The following is a 20,809-nucleotide window of genomic DNA, read 5'->3' as shown; positions in this document are numbered from 1 at the left end:
TTTGACAGGAAATTAAGTCTTTATTAAAAGAAAAGAAAATGTGAAAAATTTAAAAAGCTAAATAAAAAAAGTCAGTTGACTGATTTTAACGCTTGCAGTCAATGCAGATTTTTTAAATTCCCCCAAAAATTTATTGCAGTAAATTTGATTATTTTTAAGTCTAATTGTTTTGTATATGTTTAAAATGTTTATGTAATGTTTCAAAAAGAAATAAAAGCAACCAAAAACAAAGCAAAAAACAAACAAAACCTGTGAGCAACTGATAAAGGACAAGGACATTTAAATTTTACTCTTTTCTCAGAATTTAAATCAATCCGTTATCTCCGACTAAAATTAACCCCACACAGCAAATCCAGCATGTCCAAATTAACACTGTCGGATTTGATTTCAACACTATTAAAGTGTCTATATGGGTCCACACCAGAGAGTGTTAATTTAAATACTTTACTTGTGTAAAGTATTTTCCCAAAAGACAAGGACACAGGCAACAGGTAATACTGAACTAAATGTAAAACCTCAACCTTTTTCATTTTTACCTAAACCGTGTGCACAAAACTCTGGAGGGATCTATGCTAACGTAGAATCCAGTCAGGACGTCTGCTACTGCTGTTTGCTCGTTTTTTGTTTTTTTTTTATGGGTGATCATTTTCAGGCTTCAAGTAGCACCATTATACCAACATTTCACATTCTAGACATTGTTTTAGGTGTATATTAGACCAAAAGTTTGACTGAAAATTCACATGCAAGCTTTTTTCAAGGCTGTGGTATTTGCCCGCAAACAATACCTTTCAGCTAGCTAAAACAGAATATTATGCTATCACCGAGCAACATGGCTAATGCCTTTCACACAGCTTTGTCTCAACTCCAAAGAGCCACAGAAGTAAAAGCTCATAATAATAATTGAAACAATCTTTTGAAAAAATGACTTACCAAGCATGGCAAACAACTCAAATATGTAGAGCAAAATGTTCTGAAACGGCTTCACTTCAGGTTCGATTGGAGCCGTGCTGGGGGCGGAGTCTGTGAATTTACTCAGGTGTCATAGCCCCTCTAGGAGTTCAGAGTTAAGAGGTCAAGAGTTAATGTTTCCATTGTAACACCTCCAGATTTGACATAGAAACACTCATTTTTAACACTCGACATAAGTTCTATATTACAGTTTTTTTTTTTATTGGTTTGGCGCAGTTTTCACAAGCAATTGGTACATTTTCAAAACTCTTAGTACTTATATCACAACAGATCATCAAAAGTGCACGTTTTTCAAACATTTCAAGGCAAGGCAAGGCAAATTTATTTGTATAGCACAATTCAACAACAAGGTGATTCAAAGTGCTTTTCAGCATATTTCCAATTGTGTCAGTACAATACACATAATGACAAAATATCCTTTTCACTACACAAAATAAGTGTTTCATCTAAATAAATGTTTTGTTCACAGTTACTGCCTTTCATAATGTTGTCACTATCAAATTTTTGATTTGCACCTCTTATTATTCAGTTTAATACATTTGTCTATCATTTAATTCAACTGATCTTAATGTTTAATCAATGAATCCTTCATTATGTCCATGGATTTTTAACTTGACTGATTGTTGTCTGGTCATTTGTAAGTTACACATTGCTGCAAGAGCTTTCAATCTAGAAATACTAATTGCTAATTGTTTCCCCCTGATGATCACAATTAGTTACCATATAAGTAGAACTGTGTTTGAGACTTTGCACTGTTCAAATATGGAGCAGGATAGACTCGTAGGGAGAGGAAACCTTCATCGAAGAGGTGGTGGTGCTCCTCGACAGAGAGGTGGGCACAGGCACAGGCAAAGAGAAAGAGGTGGTGGTGCTCCTCAACAGAGAGGTGGTCTTCAGAGAAATGTAGGCAGAAGACAACGCACCATCATCTCTAATGAAGTCCGGGCCATCATTGTTGACCATGTGGTTAACAGAGGCTTTACCATGGCTGAGGCTGCCAGGTTGGTACAGCCTAATTTACAAAGGTCAACTGTCAGCTCTATCATCAGAACTTTTCGCCAAGAAAACTGGTATGTCTGCTATAGCAACTTCACTTCTAAAATATAGTACTCTATTGTATAGATGAACAACATGTAATTGTCAGTTTACAGTAATGTAATTTGTAATACTTCAATATTGACAGTATATGATTGTCCTCAGAATTAACAGGAGACAACCTGGTGGTGGTCGCCCACGTGTTTTGACTGACCAGCAGGAGTTGGCTGTGGTGGAAATGGTCAGGGCAAGGAATGACATACGGCTGTCTGAAATCAAACAGGCTATTGAGAACAACAATGACACCTTTGCCAATGTGCCATCAATTAGCCTTCCAACGATTGCCCGAGTTTTGAAGAAGCACCAGGTTTCCATGAAACAAATTTACTTGGTTCCTTTTGAGAGGAACAATGTCTGGGTGAAACAACTGCGTTCAGAATATATTCAGGTACAACACTAAACTGGCATGCAATTACTGTAACAGTACTGACAACTATTAGTTGTAAAAAAAAAACTAACTAAATTATCATTTTAGAGGGTGATGGAGCTGGACGCTGCTGTGAATCATCACAAGTATATTTTTGTTGATGAGGCCAGTTTCAATCTGGCAAAAACTAGACGCAGAGGACGTAACCTTATTGGACAAAGGGCTACCATCCAAGTCCCTGGACAACGTGGAGGAAACAGCTCAATGGGTGCAGCTATATCTGAAGATGGTGTGGTAGGCTGTAGACCAGTTCTAGGGTCATACAACACTGAACACCTGATAGTTTTTTTTAAATGAACTGGAGCAGGCCTGTCAGGGAGAAGACATTGTCTATGTTGTTGTGTGGGACAATGTCAGCTTCCACCATGCACAGCTGGTTCAGGAATGGTTTCAAACACATCCTCGCTTCATGACACTCTATCTTCCACCATATTCCCCTTTCCTCAACCCAATTGAGGAATTCTTCTCTACATGGAGGTGGAAGGTGTATGATCGCCATCCCCATGAGCATGTCTCCCTTCTTCAAGCCATGTGTGAAGCTTGTGGTGATATAACTCCTGAGCAATGTCAAGCCTGGATTCGTCATGCCAGGAAATTTTTCCCACGGTGCCTGAACAACGAAGACATCCATTGTGATGTTGATGAAAATTTATGGCCCAATGTTAATGACCGGCTTGATTAATTGTGTAAAAGTGATAAAGATAAAATAAAAAATATATTGTGCTTATGTAAATGACTTGTTGTTTTTTCTCCCTTTTTCGTGTGTATGTGTGTGTGTATGTATGTATGTGTGTGTATGTATGTGTGTGTGTATGTGTGTATGTATGTATGTATGTGTGTGTGTGTGTATATATATATATATATATATATGTATGTGTGTGTGTGTGTATATATATGTATATGTATATATATGTGTATATATACAGTGGGGCAAAAAAGTATTTAGTCAGCCACCGATTGTGCAAGTTCCCCCACCTAAAATGATGACAGAGGTCAGTAATTTGCACCAGAGGTACACTTCAACTGTGAGAGACAGAATGTGAAAAAAAAATCCATGAATCCACATGGTAGGATTTGTAAAGAATTTATTCGTAAATTAGGGTGGAAAATAAGTATTTGGTCAATAACAAAAATACAACTCAATACTTTGTAACATAACCTTTGTTGGCAATAACAGAGGTCAAACGTTTACTATAGGTCTTTACCAGGTTTGCACACACAGTAGCTGGTATTTTGGCCCATTCCTCCATGCAGATCTTCTCGAGAGCAGTGATGTTTTGGGGCTGTCGCCGAGCAACACGGACTTTCAACTCCCGCCACAGATTTTCTATGGGGTTGAGGTCTGGAGACTGGCTAGGCCACTCCAGGACTTTCAAATGCTTCTTACGGAGCCACCCCTTTGTTGCCCGGGCGGTGTGTTTTGGATCATTGTCATGTTGGAAGACCCAGCCTCGTTTCATCTTCAAAGTTCTCACTGATGGAAGGAGGTTTTGGCTCAAAATCTCACGATACATGGCCCCATTCATTCTGTCCTTAACACGGATCAGTCGTCCTGTCCCCTTGGCAGAAAAACAGCCCCATAGCATGATGTTTCCACCCCCATGCTTCACAGTAGGTATGGTGTTCTTGGGATGCAACTCAGTATTCTTCTTCCTCCAAACACGACGAGTTGAGTTTATACCAAAAAGTTCTACTTTGGTTTCATCTGACCACATGACATTCTCCCAATCCTCTGCTGTATCATCCATGTGCTCTCTGGCAAACTTCAGACGGACCTGGACATGCACTGGCTTCAGCAGCGGAACACGTCCGGCACTGCGGGATTTGATTCCCTGCCGTTGTAGTGTGTTACTGATGGTGACCTTTGTTACTTTGGTCCCAGCTCTCTGCAGGTCATTCACCAGGTCCCCCCGTGTGGTTCTGGGATCTTTGCTCACCGTTCTCATGATCATTTTGACCCCACGGGATGAGATCTTGCGTGGAGCCCCAGATCGAGGGAGATTATCAGTGGTCTTGTATGTCTTCCATTTTCTGATGATTACTCCCACAGTTGATTTTTTCACACCAAGCTGCTTGCCTATTGTAGATTCACTCTTCCCAGTCTGGTGCAGGTCTACAATACTTTTCCTGGTGTCCTTTGAAAGCTCTTTGGTCTTGGCCATGGCGGAGTTTGGAGTCTGACTGTTTGAGGCTGTGGACAGGTGTCTTTTATACAGATGATGAGTTCAAACAGGTGCCATTCATACAGGTAACGAGTGGGGGACAGAAAAGCTTCTTACAGAAGACGTTACAGGTCTGTGAGAGCCAGAGATTTTCCTTGTTTGAGGTGACCAAATACTTATTTTCCACCCTAATTTACGAATAAATTCTTTACAAATCCTACCATGTGAATTCATGGATTTTTTTTTCACATTCTGTCTCTCACAGTTGAAGTGTACCTCTGGTGCAAATTACTGACCTCTGTCATCATTTTAAGTGGGGGAACTTGCACAATCGGTGGCTGACTAAATACTTTTTTGCCCCACTGTATGTGTATATGTGTATATGTATATATATATATGTATATGCAGTGTTGGGGAGTAACGGAATACATGTACCGCCGTTACGTATTTAGAATACAAAATATGAGTAACTGTATTCCGTTACAGTTACCGTTTAAAAAGGTGGTATTCAGAATACAGTTACTTTGTTGAAATAAATGGATTACACTGCGGTACTTTCCTGTTTCATTTTGTCGCGGGTCAGGACTGTTTGGGTTTTGTTTGACAGCTACGTTCTTTCGTTCCAGGCGGCAGCGTTACGGTTGCCATGGTTACAGGGCGACGCTCTCTCTCTCTTTCTGCGACTGTGTGTTTCCTGGGTGAGAGAGCGCCTTTTCGTTGTTGTTGTTGTGCTAAGCTAACAGGCAGAATGCTACAAGCATAGCTCTAAAGAATGTAGCATCATGGGCAGTATAGTCCGTGTTGCAGGGAGAATGCACTGCCATACACGTTATATGTCTGTGAGCGCGAGGAGGGAGAAAAAGGCGAGTGGAAAGGTACGAGTTGTCGTCGAGGAAAAACGGGAGCTGGAAACATGTAAATATAATAATAACCACTACAGCCAAGAAGAGTGCCTGACGAGCCCAGTTGTAAGTAAGCTATTAAGACTCGACTGTACACCGTGTTCGTGTTTTCCTCCGAAAACAATAAGTTCCGTTGGAGCAGTCTTTCAACGCCTCTCTCTGTCTCTCGCAAGAAAAATTGACCCACACAACAAAGTAAAGCTATTTTTCGGCTACGAGCCGACAGGGACCCCGCCGTATTAGTCAGAGGTCCCTTTACTACAGTTCGGAGTCGCGGACCTTCAGTAATAGTAATAAATCACACAGCAATAGTACATTCACGTTGTTGTAAAAAGCACGATAATATATTAAGTAATTCAAAGTATTCAGATTACGTTACTCTCATTGAGTAACGTAACGGAATACGTTACAGAATACATTTTGGGGCATGTATTCTGTATTCTGTAACGGAATACATTTTAAAAGTAACCTTCCCAACACTGTGTATATGTATATATATGTATATATATATGTGTATATATATATATATATATACAAATGTGATCAAATGTGAGTTTTGTACTGAGAGATTTGAAAATGCACACTTTAGTTGTGAAAATAGTACCAAACCAATTTAAAAAAAACTGTAATTCTTCTTAATCTGCTTACAATAGTAATGTTTTGGTGTATTTTATTAGTTCATTTTAACAATGGAATGGTTAGTATGGAAGTACTTCAAATTTTCCCAAAAGCTTCCATAAATCAGAGCTCGGATTGAGACATATTTGTTTTGGTTTCACCACCAATGGTCAGCTGCTGGCTCAAGGCTTTTCAGACTCAGTTTGCTTGGTGGCTTTTCTACTGTGCCAGCAGTAAATTGAACTCAGTACTGGGTATTTCTTAACACAATGATGAGTTTGTTTATGACAAGCAATATAATAATAGGCCTTTTTCAGTGCTTGGAGTTGATTAATGTTAGTTTCAAACTACGGCTCATATGGAAACTCATTATTTTGACTGACCCCTGCGGCCACAGATGTGCATATTCTGGGCACAGTTACACACTCTCTGACACCTGGAAGCTGCCCAGTATAACCACAGTCTGGTCTACTTGTCAGCTGGAAGTTGAGTTCCTTGCTAAGGAGGACCTAAGTAGTAGTAACTTGCACCTTTCAGTCAACATGTTGCTAGATATTTCTGGGCACAAACAGTATTGTGCAAAAGTTTGAGCTGCCCCTCAATCCTTTTCCTTCTAGAATCGTTGGAAATGGTCTCAGTGACTTTTAGAAAAATGTAAATCATTCATGGGAATACAGTATGTAAGTCAAAAACACGCACCTTTATTCCTTGACACAGCCTAAACGCCTAAACTCTCTCAGACAAGCTCACTTGTAATTTATTTAAGCAGTCTTCATGAATAGTTCTCCAGGCTTCTTAAAGGACATTGCAAAGCTCTTCTTTGGGTGCAAATAATATCTTTTACGCTTAGTTGGGACCATATTGTCATGGTCCTCCATTTTTGCCCCGATGTGCTGTCTTCACTCCTCGCACCAAGGTGGCAGCTGGTCTCCGACTGATCTCCACATCCACGCTACTCTCACCTGCTGCTAATCTCCTCTGATTGTTCCAGCCAGTACTTAGGACCCTGGTGGAGGACTGTTCCTCGCTGGATTGTTATACTTACCTCTGTTAGTGTAGCAAATTTCTTTGTGTTTCCTGTTTCTCTCCTAACAGCTGTCTCCATCTCCCTGTACAGATCTACCTGGGTCCTTGCCTGTTTCCCTTGGACCTGACCTGGATGAGCGTGAGTGAGAGTGAGTCACTGCATGGGATCGGATTGAGTGTGTTTGTGTCACTCTGGTACAAAGAGGAGTGTGAGCCTGTTATCCCCTGCCCTGGACCCCTTTTTTGGAACCCCTGGAGCCCTCATCCCTTGATCACTGTATATATATATATACATAACTCACGTGGTGTTGTAAATAAATGCCCCTTTGATTGCATAGCTCTGAATCCTGCCTAATCCAATGTGACACATACACTGTATGGTTGAGAAGGTGCACTAAGTTGTCATGTAGTGCTAGCGAGTGCTAGGCATTAAACAATTTAGATAATAGAATTTAACTCATCATAACTGAAGCACAAAATTCTTTGGCAGTCTGTAGCACACAGTAAGTCATGGTCTTTGTCAAATAGTCCATTAAAAATGCTCTGAAAGGCATTACGAGCGCAAAAATAGCAGAAAAGAGGCTCAGCCGTAAGTGGCCTTTTGAGAAACTGCAGTTTAACTTTGCACTTCGGCATTGGCTTCATTGTATTAGCGCACAGAAAAGGTTTGGTATATTTTCTGCAGTGTTGTGCCATGCATGTCTCTCCATTCATTTTTGCAGTGTAGATGCAAGAGTGCTTTAGTGCTTTTTCTTGGCTTACATACTGACTGCATTGCAATTGTCCATGCTCCAGTGGGAAGAGCAGAGATACTGCTCATCGTGGCACTCTGGACTGAGCCATTACTGAAGTCATCATGTTGTGAATCTGTGCACATGTAGAGTAAACGTATGAATTGTATTAAATTTGTGTTTGGGGGGAAAAATCTTTCTAAGTTTGGTTTTTGATTAAATTTAACATGTAATCCTTTACTTGCAGTTTTGATGTCGCCATAGGTCTGTTGGAAGCTCTCTCCCCTTTCGTTTAGTTAGGACCTTCAAAATGACTGCCAAATAGTGAAACCAAAATGGCTCCCATCTTGCATGACCTGCTTCTTGAAGGACCTTAGCCGTATAACACATTTCCCTTATTTTGAGCTTGCTAAGGCATTAATAAGGCATTCGTTTTGGGGGTTCAAATTTTAGATTTGCTCTCCATGGTTCTGAAAAATTGTCAAAAACGATTATTAACAAGCTCACTGGAGTCTCAGTTATAGCCAAAGTGGGATTACCTTTGAGAGTCTCCATAGAAAATTGCAAAATTTAGCATTTGGTACAGGGGAGAAAAGAAAGAAGGATAGAGAGGACTCATGGACTTCATCTCTTTGTTCTGACATTGTACTTGGGCAATCGGTACAATGCCGATCACAATCACAGTCGCCCCCTGAGCCACGGTCGGTTGGGAAGCTCATCTGTAATGGTTATGAAGGTAACAGGAAGGTTGCCGGTTCGATCCCCGGGCTCTCTGTCCTGGTCGTTGTGTCCTTGGGCAAGACACTTTACCCTACCGCCTACTGGTGATGGCCAGAGGGGCCGATGGCGCGATATGGCAGCCTCGCTTCTGTCAGTCTGCCCCAGGGCAGCTGTGGCTACAACTGTAGCTTGCCTCCACCAGTGTGTGAATGAATAGTGGAATTGTAAAGCGCTTTGGGTGCCTTGAAAAGCGCTATATAAATGCAATCCATTATTACTTGGACCAGCTGACCCATTACAATGCCCTTTAGACCTTTTGACTTTTTAATTTATTATGGGGTTCCCTTTAATTGAAGACCCCTCAAAGGTCTGCTGACCTACACAGAGACATAGACAGTCTGGCACACACAGACACACATACTTTGCCGACAGCTTAAGCAGGAGATGACAGGCCTGGTTACAGTAATAACCCTTCCAGCTATCTCACGCCCATGCGTCTGCAGTATAGCCTGTAAATCTCACTCTGTTATTGTTTTAATAACACTAATGTTAGTATTAGCCAAGCGGTAAAAACATCAGACATCAAAAGCCTGAAACATCTGAGCTATATTGGGGTGAAGACAAAGGGCGAGGGCCCAGCTTGTGAAAATAGCTGACTGTGCTGACTCAGCAAAGGAGTGAGTGTGTGTGTGTGTGTGTGTGTGTGTGTGTGTGTGTGTGTGTGTGTGTGTGTGTGTGTGTGTGTGTGTGTGTGCGTGCATGAAGCAGGAAGGGCAGTAGTAGGCACAAATTTGTATACTGATAGTGCAATTGTGTAAGTGCGTGGATAGTTCAGTGCATGTAAGAGAGCCAAGCGACCTGCACAGAACAAAGCCCTGCAGCTGCTCGGTAAAAACGGACTTCTCAGAGCTCCATTTCCTCCAAACCACAAAGCCTCATAAAACTAGGCAGCCATACTTAGCTAATGGCATTAACTTCAGTACCGATGCCTCTGGTGCTGCTTATTGGGGGAAAACACCCTGATATATTTTCCAGCACATGACTTTGTTTTTCTGAATCAACAGCTCCACCTCTTCTCTGAACCATGGGGAAATAATAACTCTGAAATCACGTCTGATGGAGATGCATCGTAAAACGGCAGAAGATGGAAATAAAATCCACTTTGTGTTTGCTGGAGCTCATCTGCGACACACTGTCATGGAATATGTGAAAACCTGTTGGCAGCAGGGGTGTGGCTAGGGTCTGGGCTGGCACCACCACTGTCTGAAATTTGATTTGAACCCAAGAGCCTCCGCAAACTTTTATTCACATGGGAACACATGGGGTCTGGATTCCCTTTCTGGGAAAAACAGCATTGTCATCTTCAGGGCATCATTGTAAATGTAACTATATAATGACAAATACTAAAACATTATGTCTGCATGCTCATATAACTAATGCAAGATGCTAGAAAATACATTTCTTAAGCTGTTAAGTTGAAATATGGACTCCCCCTTTGACTCACAGTGATGTCTAAGACATAGTTTTTTGTTTTTGTGTGTGTGTGTGTGGGGGGGGGGGGGGTTTACCAACAACCACTCAGTACAATAAAACTCATGTACAGCTGGACAGCCTTGTATTTTGTTACTCTGTGGTTGAACCTAGTTTTGCCATATTGCTACATGGCAACCTAATGTGACTTTATGGAGGCAGGAGGCCTCACATCTATGAAAGTCCTTGTGATCTGATTCATTTTCAACACCCAGCCCTCATCCTGACTGGTTCTTGGCCCAGTGCCTCCCCATTTAAAAAATTCTATAAACACCCCTGACTGGCACCAGGGAAAATAGAAGAAAGCGATGCAGCTTGTGCCCTGTAGTGTACGTTGAAACCTATATGACATTAATATTGGTTGCTGTGGCCCCTTGCGTTTTAAAATATGTGAGTAATGAAATAAGTTCTCCACGTGTACCAAAAATGACCTATTTTATGAACCTCTGAGCGCAGCAGGCGAGACTTCTTTGTCAGCGTACATATATGGGTGTGTGTGTGTGTGTGCGCGCGCGCACGTGTGTGTATGTGTGCGTGGATGCATGCTCAGGGTGGGGGTCCAGTGAATGCCAGGCTATCCATAATGTTTACTGACACAACACATTTTAATGGTTTTAGCTAAGAGCCAAGAATTGAGAAATCAAGTCACATCAAAAGGGTGGCACACAGCGGAAGTCCATTGTTTACACTTATGGCTTCAGTTAAATCTGAGCACAGCTGAATTACTTTGTTGTTGCAAAACTTTGTACAAGTATTGTTTATTTGTATAAAACAGCTTTCTAAAAAAAATAGCATTCCCATTTTTGCCTTTAAGATGTATTATTGTTCTGTGAACTTTCATTAAGGGAAATTCTATATTATACTTTCCGCAGTCAGAAATGAAATACGGCAATGCCAATCAAGTCAAAACTCAAAAACTAATTAGCTCCTCACCCACCTCAGCCAAGTATTTTTATTCCACCCCCAGATTTCATTTCAGACCCTCAGTAAGTAGTGTTTGAACAATGAGCTGAGAGTCGTGTGAGGTCCCAGCATGCAGAACAAACGTGTGAACCCCAGTCATTCTCTGGCCATATGCTGGTGAACACCCAAGATCACACAATAGAGGAATTGTTTGGCTTTGGGTCTAACATTAAGAGTTTCTCTTTCTCTTGCGTGCCGCAGGGCTTCATGGGAGACCCATTACAACGATGATCAAAACGACTCCTACATATTACATACAGGCTGTTTCTTGTTTATTTTGCAGGTCGTTTCGAGCCGGGTCTCCAAATATCTGCTGTGAGTTAGCAGTAGTGGGCGGTTTCTAGTGGGCCACTGTGACCGGGTGTGCAGAGGTAAAGGAACAACGTGACATCATTCTTTGGCAACAGCGGTGTTGAATTTTCCAAAGATTTTGGAGATGATCAAATTTCACATTGCAATCATATCACAGTCAGGGTGGCCTGTTCATCACCTTACAGCTTGAGGCAGCTAATCCTGTGAAGTTCAGCCACACCAAACAACAGCCTGGATCGGGTCTTTTCCAATACACTTGAAACAATTGTAAAAAAGTAGGTTTTTTTTATTAAAACATACACAAACATAAATAAAAAGAACACTGAATAGAAAAATCTAGCAGATGAAAACAGATGAAGGTCTTACAGGTGTGCTACAATCTTGTAGAAGAAACAATATAACCATATTGCTTTTGGCTAGGCAAGTACACACAGAATTGTCAAAAATCGAGATACATAAATATAGAATTTAAAAGGAAGCCCCTGTGTTTTAATAACAAAAAGCGTGCCTACTATTTCCTCTAAGTGCTGCTTAATGAATGTCATACAGACATAAAATATAAATGATTTTACAGCCGAAAGGTCACTTTAACAGTGGCCCGTCTCTGTACTTTTCTAGCTAATAAATAAATATTTAGTGCATATTCCCATTTACCTCACTAAGAGCCAAATGAAAAACAAACAAAAAAAAAAAAAAAGTTAAGTTAAAGATGAACCAAACTCAACTTGGTCCGTCTAGTGAAAGAAGAGACAGGAGTCTATTCCTGTCATTCATGGTCAGACAGTCCTGCTATCTGCTTCACTTGCTGATCGTCATAAATGAAACAAACATGTCATTTATGACATTGTCATGTTGTAACCTTCAAATGACCACTTGGGGCGGAAAGATGGATAATAAATGTTTTTGGAGCAACAACCCCATGGCCCCAAGTCAAACTCATACTAAACCTAAATTTTAATTTTAATTTTTGGGTGAAATTACCTATTACTGTCACTATCCGCTAAAGATGCTAAACTGCAAGGATGCTTCACTGCCTGCCTTGATCTGACTTCCAAAGACTTTCAAGAAAACACTTATACCAAGGCCTTATTTTTATCCTATGATAATCTGCTAAGTACAAGCAGATGCTCTATCAACTCCAATTCTCTCTTTGGACATTTTTCTCCAACAATCAGGACTGATAAATCCTTTCTTGCTGCACCTCCTCCCAACAAACTTACTTCCTTAGTTGCTCCCTTGTGAATCGTTTAATTAGTGCATAAACACATGTCAATCCTTAAGTCTAAATGTTGTAATCTAAACTGAATGTATTTAAATTCCCCAACACAAACCACAAAAAAGTCCAATAAAACTCAAGTGCTATTTTGGGTGAAGTAGAGAGTGCTAGTTCTGCTTTTTGGGAAAGGAAAAACAGAAAGTGGAAAGACAAGTTTGTTTTTTGAAAGGTGTTTACCTTTTGCATAAGTTTTTCCTCATAATAAGAGTCTAAAAAGGCTATCTGATGCAAAACAATGTGACACAAAAAACAAAACAATTTTAAAAAAACAAAAACAAAAAAAAAACTCTTTTGACAAATTAACATCACTAACAGTGGTTCTTTGGCATATCAAATGTTCAGTAGCATGTCCGCTCCCCATGTATTTAAGTTTCAGATACCCCACTTTATGGCCCCAAAATACGTCGCTTCTCCTGCCAGGTCCAGCATGAAGGCGTTGGACACATTGACAAACAAGGCATCTCCGACATCCAGCTGGACCCCTCGTCCCTGCTGGGCACAGTACATATTATAGGTTGTGCCGTTCCACCGCATAGTGCTGCCCATCTTGCTTAATACCACAGCCTTGCTGTTGTGTTTGATGCTCTCATGGCACAAGTACTGGAAGAGCTGGGTGTTTTTAACATCCACTGGGGGATTGTCGTCTGAAATTGGCCCTTTGAAATTGTAATAGCGAAAGCAAGTTTTGGCGTAAACGTAGTAGGAACCGGCTTCCCTCACCAGCAGTTTCCCCTTGTGGTAACCCATGTTATGGAGGTGCGCATGTGTATCATCCCATTCAATGGTGATGGCCGCCAGCTCACTCTCTGTGTGATGACAAAGAACAACAGAAAAACTGGATGAATTACTTCACCTTTAGAGAACTTTTGTTGTTTATCAAGAACATCCTTTCTATATTTGCAGTAATCTAGTTTAACTAACCTAGTTTCAAACTAAAGGTTCAGTAAATCAGGTCACAACATTAAAACTTAACCTCTCTATTGTAAAACTTATATTCGTTGCAACTCTGTTAAGCATTAACATTATAGCACCATCAAGAGACTCAACACTTAAAACAGGAAGTCATCTTTGTATCCCAATGCAAAGTAATTTCTAAAGGACGTTTAATGCTGTACTACTGAACAAGGGTAAAAAGTTATGAATTCAACCATAGCTGTAGCTATTTTTGTACAACTAAGATTTACACAGTTTACAATGAGTAGAAAGTAAAACATAATGGAAAAGTATGAGCAAGTCTCGCCACTCATGGGGCATCTTGGTAACGGCTTCAGAGAGTTATTTGAGAAGCCTCTGATGAGGCAGAGGACAAGTATATGCCATATAGTAGCAAGCTAATGTTTCATTTGTTGAGCACTTTGGTTAGTGTTTAAAAACAAATCATTTCATTTGGCGATTTTTTTTTAAACTGGATGATGCATACAATATGAATCATATATTATATATAATAGTTATATCAACCCATATGGGGCAAATAACATATTTCGTTTACATTTTATTTATTATAAATGTGAAACTGTAAAAAAAAAAAAAAAAAAAGACATTTCGATTAAGACTCACTCTTTGAGAAATCCTGATCCGTTCTGATTGGTAGATGGGCTGAAGCCATGCCATCTTTATTCTTGCATCGTCCTTTTTTCTTTGGATCTTTCAGTGCATTCAGCATTGGCTCTGTCTGCACCTCCTGCAGAAAAAGTGGAAAAGCTGACATAACAAACTGACAGATTTACAGATCAAACATGAAAGTGTTCCTGAGCTTATCATCGTGAGGTTTTGAACTTAGCGACCTCTCATATAATCAGTCACAATTAACTTGCACCAGCATGGTTAGAACTAAGCAGGGCCTATTACATGATGCTATCAGTATACAGCCTCTCAGTCAATCTTCGGTCTGAAAGCGAGCCATGTGAGCTGAGCAAGGTTTCTTGTGATTGGCTGCCTCTAGTAAACAGAAAGTTAAAGGTGGGTGAGGATGAGTGCTTGTGATGACCGTATTAAGTGCATCCACTCTTGATGACATCATACAAAGCTAAGAGTAGAAAAAGATGACTGAAACAGAGCAGTCTGGAGCCTGAACTTTTGGCTAAGAGAGACTATTTGTACATACAATGACCTCACTATATGAAACTTTAGCCAAGTTTACTATAAACATTGACCACTGGAACAGTACACAGTATATATATATACATATATATATGACATAAAATAAAGATCCGATTATAGGCCCACTATAAAGCTGTAATGTTTTTAAAAAGATTTTGACATTTTTTTACCCACAGCTTTATTCTGCTGTCTGTTTGAATAACTGCTTCTTTCCATGGAGCTGAGCATGTGTGTATACTTGAAGATGTGTGTGACCTCCTGGTGAGTGTAAACTTTCAGAAAGATTGTTCTTCTCAGGGATTTGGCAGCAATAGTGTCTGGACTGAATTCAGTCACTGACTGCTGATTCTATTCAAGGCCGCGATGACGCCGCCATCCACTGTCTGAACCGGGCTGTCCTCAGGCAAGACAGAGCATATACAGTCAAGGAAAACATGGTTTCCAAGCAAGTAAACAGTTGCAAAGGAGCTGCCAACTCTCCTACACATCTGGCATGAAATTAAAATATCAGGTGTGAGTGTTGTTTTCTGACTGCTCTTACTCAAGACATCCCAGGGATAAGGTGGAATATATATATATATAGATAAATAGATAGACATAGATATATATAGTGTTAGTGTGTAGTGTTATGCCACTATCACTTGTTTTTAAATTGAGTATTTATTCACATGCTCTGTGTAACAGATAGGGCTTTGCCGCAAAACACTGGGGTGAAGATTATTAAACTTTTTAAGCAGTTTCCTCTGATTGGAAGAATGCAGGTATAATGGCAGGATTATCTCACCTCAACTCTGAGCCAAGATTTAAAAAAAAAAAAAAATCTAATGAAAAGGAGAGTGTTGAAAGTTTTAAACATACCAGTTGTGAAACCACACATGAGCACAGTTGCACATTCCAAATAAACTCCAGTACAAAGCCAGTCTGGCAACGTCACACCTTTAACGCTCTAATATTGCTCTTAAGTATTTATTCACAGCCTAAGTCTAGACAAATTTGCACAGATCTCAAGCTAAGATTAGCAGTCTCTGTCCCCCAAAAACAATTTGCTGCACAAACATGTTTATAGTGCAGCGCCCTGGAATGAGACAGGGGTAAACAAGGCCTTGCCAAGGCTACAAAGCAATTGTGAATGCTCTCCCAGTTGGCCCTACATTGTGGGATCTATCTTGATTTGTGGTGAGACCAAGTCATGCCTCTTTAACCATAGTGAAGAGATTATTTAAACAAAGTTAACAGCAGCTTGGCAGCTACCTGAGCGACACAGGGACCTAGAAGTAAAGTGTGCAGGATGGCAGCCACTCTGCACCAGGCTAAGCTGCTACACGATGAAGACGTGCTTAGAAAATATTCATGCAGCTAAGGCTGACTGGATTGCACATGCTTGGTCCTGCAACACCACAGTGAATGCAGGCTTCAGTTCAGCCTTTTAACAACACACCGCATCCATCCTTCCCCATGTCTATTATGTTGATGAGTGGTTTCTGTGATGCTACACTAGAACAAAAGTCCTCTCACTCAGAACTTGGCCACCAAAGCAGATTGTCTCTTTGTGTTTCGTACTGCATCTGACTCCTAAAACAGATCTCTAAACATTCAGATCATGAGCTATGTCTGATTCATGGCACTGTGTTCTCACCACTCCCCAGATCTTACTGACCACAGGCCCAGCCCCAGTGCAGGCCAAGCCTGAACATCCTGTCTCACATCAAAAATGAGCCGATAGCTGTACATATGAGGTCTGAGAGCACCAACTCTCTTCTATAGTCTGCAGGGATCACCAACAGTCTCGGTGCTGACCCCGACACAACACAGCACTGGCCATGAGGACCTGTCATCCTGACACCTCATAAAAACTCCCAGCATGTCTTCCTGTGCTACATGGGAAACAGCCGCAGGGCTGACACAATGAACTCCTCAGTACAAGACAGGCTGGGTGGTTTGTGCAAGCACTCCACCAGGGATATCAAACACAAATACATAATTTCAAAGGAAATTAAAACATTATGGGAACCCAGTGTTATTTTACTTCCTGGACTGTTTTTTTGCTATTGCTCTACTTTAAAAAAAAATGGGCGGCAACTTCTATAGAGGGATTAGAAAATATGACTTCAGCGATTAAGAATTTCCATTTTACAACTCCCTCGTGCTTCTCCCGATCATCGAACAAACACTCTGCGACCACTGACGCCAATGGGTGACTCAGTAATGGCCAATGCTGTAAACTACATTCTACATCGAAGATTAATCAAACTTGTGGGGGGAAAAAACCCCAAGAAGCTATTCAATGCTATATCAAAGGCAGAGAGGTGTTTTTCCTGCTGTGGTCTGACCTCTCTCCAGCCTGTGTGACCACCTAGGGTTTTTGTGCTTGCTTTACAGAAGCTGTGGTGTGCACTGAAAAACATACCCATGGGAAAATCATAACTCCTGTCACTGCAGAAATTGCACATGATTATCCTGTTTTCCAAGTGCTTTAGGCTCTTCTCTGTTAAAAAAAAAACAAAAAACATGTACTTCCCCCTTTGCAGTGACAAAAGGAAATACCTTGCAAGCGTTGGCGTATTCTTAAAGCAGATTACTTTTAGCCTCTGTGGCATTATCTCTAATTAGCAGCAGTGTAACTACTTCTTTCTTAAGCTTTACTTTAATGACAATTTCAGAGTTGATTGGAGGAAATCAAAATCTACAGATGATCAAGTCTGATTAACTAAGTGCATGTGTGCGTGTAGCATGTGTATAATGTTGCAGCAGGAGGGACGTGTGAAAATGCACAATATCTGAGTGGAATGTGTCAGAGGGCATGTTGCCTGGGGTCACCCAGGGGTCAGACTCACCTCCATGGGCCGATGTGGAGTTGTGGACAAATCTACCTGAAGAAAGAAACAAAAACGGTTATAGAGATTTTGTTTTGTTTTTAATGCAGTGATAACATCATATTTAATGAGCCGAATCTATCTCAAGAATGGTTCTCTGACAGGTCAAGATAGGAGAAATATCTCAGGCTCTACAGGCTGTCCTGTAAGATGAGATTAAGACTCACGCATACAGTACACATCAGTGTGTGTGTGTGTGTGTGTGTGTGTCTGCGAGAGTACAAGAGAGTGGGAGGCTATTTTCCGCATGTCATTCTGCATTCCACCGCAACAGGAGGGGAAAAAAAAGTCTGTTTTGTAACTTGAGCTTTGGCTCTCAGTTGCTGCTGTTCTGTTATCTGTGTGTAATAACAACCAATAGTCTCCCATGCACGCAAACACACTTTAACCTTCACATTCCAATCAGCTGTTTTAAATTAAAAATAGTCTCTTCAGCACATTCCTATCTCTGCATGACACTGTGCCGATCCCAGGTCTCCTCACCATCTCCAGGAAGTTTTACAGGTGTTGTGGTCAGATGATGGCCCAGCACCATACTGATGACTCACACAGACTGCTGCTATATGCATCTGTCATCGGAAAAAAGCCCTGACCAACCACAGGGCCTCTTGTGCTGCTGGGTACTTAAGACAGCCTTCCCCTCTTGTCATCTTCTCAGACAATTCCACACACTTTTATTGTACGGCTATGGAATTAAATCCATATCTGTATAATAAAAACCCTGCCTTTCTTTAGTGTTCCTTTATTGACAAGCCAAAAAATAATAATCAGGGGTGTCTCTAGAGAATGGAGGCATAGGGTGGCACTGGCCCCCTCTGGAAATATGATTGGCTCTCAAACTACCACTTTCAGTATTTTCATGCTATGCTACTTTATACTCCACTGTATCCCTGAGGTACCACCTTGTTTATTTTAAAACTTTAGTTACTTATTACTTATACTTTCCTCATCTCACTTGTAACCGGTCTTGGCAGATAGCCGCCCCTCCCTGATCCTGGTTCAGCAGGATGTTTCTTCCTGTTAAAAGGGAGTTTTTCCTTCCCACTGTCCTCCAGTGCTTGCTCATAGGGGATCATCTGATTGTTAGGATTTTCTCTGTATTACTTTAGGGTTTTTACCTTAGAATATAAAGTGCCTTAAGGCGACTGTTGTAATTCCACGCTATATAATTAAAACTGAACTGAATTATTATCTTATACAATTTCTCCAATAAATGTACAAATATATGTAGCTGTGTTGTTAGAGCTAAAGCTATCCAACAGTGCGAGTATTTTAAATCATTTCCAGCTGCAGCATTAAGATTATATAGACTTTGATGAACTGTATGATATTGCATAATTAGTACCTGCCATAATTTTTGTACCATTACTTTTATAGGATTACGATTTTATGAGCCCTGTAAAACGCCCCCGAAATTCACACATAAACAGGTGGAAGAGATGGGAAAAGGGAGAAAGGAGGAAGAGAGATGCTCGCCAGGTGAACTTAGTGCATCCTGACAGAGCAGAGATGCGGTCTGCCCTCTCGGCTTGTTCAAACACGACGATTATTCAACTCTAAAACCGCCATCAAGTAGAAAAAAACAATTATTAATACTATTATTATTATTATTATTTCACATCATCGCAGACACGCAACCTACAAGATGCCACACACGCGTCTTCAAGGAATATGAGCGATCCCAGATCATATGTCACTGCGCTGTCACACATGGCAGCACGTCGGAACATCCACAGGGTCCTGCTTGAACTTTGCCATACTCCCCTGCCTCCACTGCGTTTCTGCTTATCCTCAAACGTTTACAGCTAATGTCACACACAGATTACAAATACAGCTCGCGGACGGCATGTAAACACGCTGCACGAAGAACTTCAGCGGCAGCCTCAAGTGAAAACATCTGTATTTTGCAAACAAGACATCATGGAGACTGACATTTGGATTCGCAGCCGAGCCTCAGTTGCTGAGATGTTATCGTCTCAAAAACAGGTAATCTTCGTGGAAAGGAAAAAAAAAATCTTTAAGGGGGGTTCGTGAGATGCTATCAGCGAGTCAGGGTGTTTCTGCAGCGAGGCAGCAGTTTAACTGCGTGCCGCCGAGGCGCAGCACCTTCAAAGGAACACCAAAGTGCACCAAAGCTTTGCGCGGAGAACAGCACAAGTGGCTCGATCTGAAAGCTGCTTCCCCCCCCCCCTCTCTCTCTCTCTTTTTATCTTCACAGGTTGCTTTACATGTAGAGCTAGAAAGGTTATCTGACATTTTATAGGTATTGTAAAGTTGCGCAAACATCCCTGGACCCGGTCCTACCTCGCTCACGGCCAGCAATTGTTGACAGTCTTTTAGAAGTAAATATTTACACACAAACCCCAAGTTTGAGTGAAGCTACACACACAATGAAAGCAGTATAGGAGCGAACTATGCAGTAGATCACACCACGCTGTTGCTCTGAGATTCTTACCTCTTGGAGATAACCTGTCAGGTGTAATAAGATCGCCACGCTGGAGGCCACCTGAAGCAATCCCATAACAGCGAGGGTCCCGAATAGGAGCGGCCGGTATGTGGGTTCCGAACTCTGCACCGGGTGGAAGCGGTGCTGCTGCCCCACCTCGATGTCGACGGTGTTCCGCAGGTAGCCTCTGTACTCGCTGTGGGTAGCTGCCATGCTGCGCGCTTTGTGTGTGTGCCGTTCAGCCCCGGGGCCAGGTCCCAGACTCAATGCAAGGAAGGAAACCGAGTTTGCAAGAGTCCCTATAATCAGCAGTGGGTGGGCTGAGAGAGCGCGTTTGCGTCTGCAGCCAATCAGAGGGATCCTCCGGTAGCCGGAGAGAAACAGACTCGAGCAGGACTGTCAACCGGATCGACCTGAGCGCATGACAGGTAAAGCGAGCCCTTTATGTCTGGCCCTTTGTGGAGACGCGTTAATGTGTGATCCTCCCCTTCCCGTCTACACCCCGTGAACATGAATTAGGCGCACAGCAGGGATGCAAAGAGGATGGGTTTAAAAAAGAAAAAAATCCAACCCATCAGTGATCAGTGGGCACTCCTGTTTTGTTTTTTAAAGAAAACCGAGAAAAAGATCAAATAAAATACAAACATATTCAGCCATAC

The 20,809-nt window shown here is 41.4% G+C and overlaps 1 protein-coding gene and 1 long non-coding RNA gene across 2 annotated transcripts; one reads left to right on the top strand and one right to left on the bottom strand.

The window, feature by feature from the left end:
• Window positions 1-5,068: 5,068 nt before the first annotated feature.
• LOC146650738 (uncharacterized) lies at window positions 5,069-10,886 on the top strand. Its single transcript, XR_014907902.1, has 3 exons — window positions 5,069-5,621; window positions 7,291-7,348; window positions 9,715-10,886. It is a non-coding gene; the product is annotated as an uncharacterized LOC146650738 (long non-coding RNA).
• Window positions 10,887-11,720: 834 nt separating this feature from the next.
• On the bottom strand, window positions 11,721-20,578 carry tnfsf11 (TNF superfamily member 11). The gene is made up of 4 exons (XM_085385293.1): window positions 20,160-20,578; window positions 17,666-17,701; window positions 14,289-14,412; window positions 11,721-13,537 (listed from the first exon to the last, which is right to left on the bottom strand). The coding sequence occupies exons 1-4, from the start codon at window positions 20,361-20,363 to the stop codon at window positions 13,104-13,106; spliced, it is 798 nt and encodes a 265-aa protein (XP_085241419.1). The 5' UTR covers window positions 20,364-20,578; the 3' UTR covers window positions 11,721-13,103.
• Window positions 20,579-20,809: the final 231 nt, after the last annotated feature.

The sequence above is a fragment of the Rhamphochromis longiceps genome, linkage group LG16 (genome assembly GCF_057381845.1).
Source record: "Rhamphochromis longiceps isolate RC_006_pf linkage group LG16, R_longiceps_female_GT1.1, whole genome shotgun sequence".
NCBI lineage: Eukaryota > Metazoa > Chordata > Actinopteri > Cichliformes > Cichlidae > Rhamphochromis > Rhamphochromis longiceps.
This window is presented reverse-complemented; position numbering and strand designations above follow the sequence as displayed.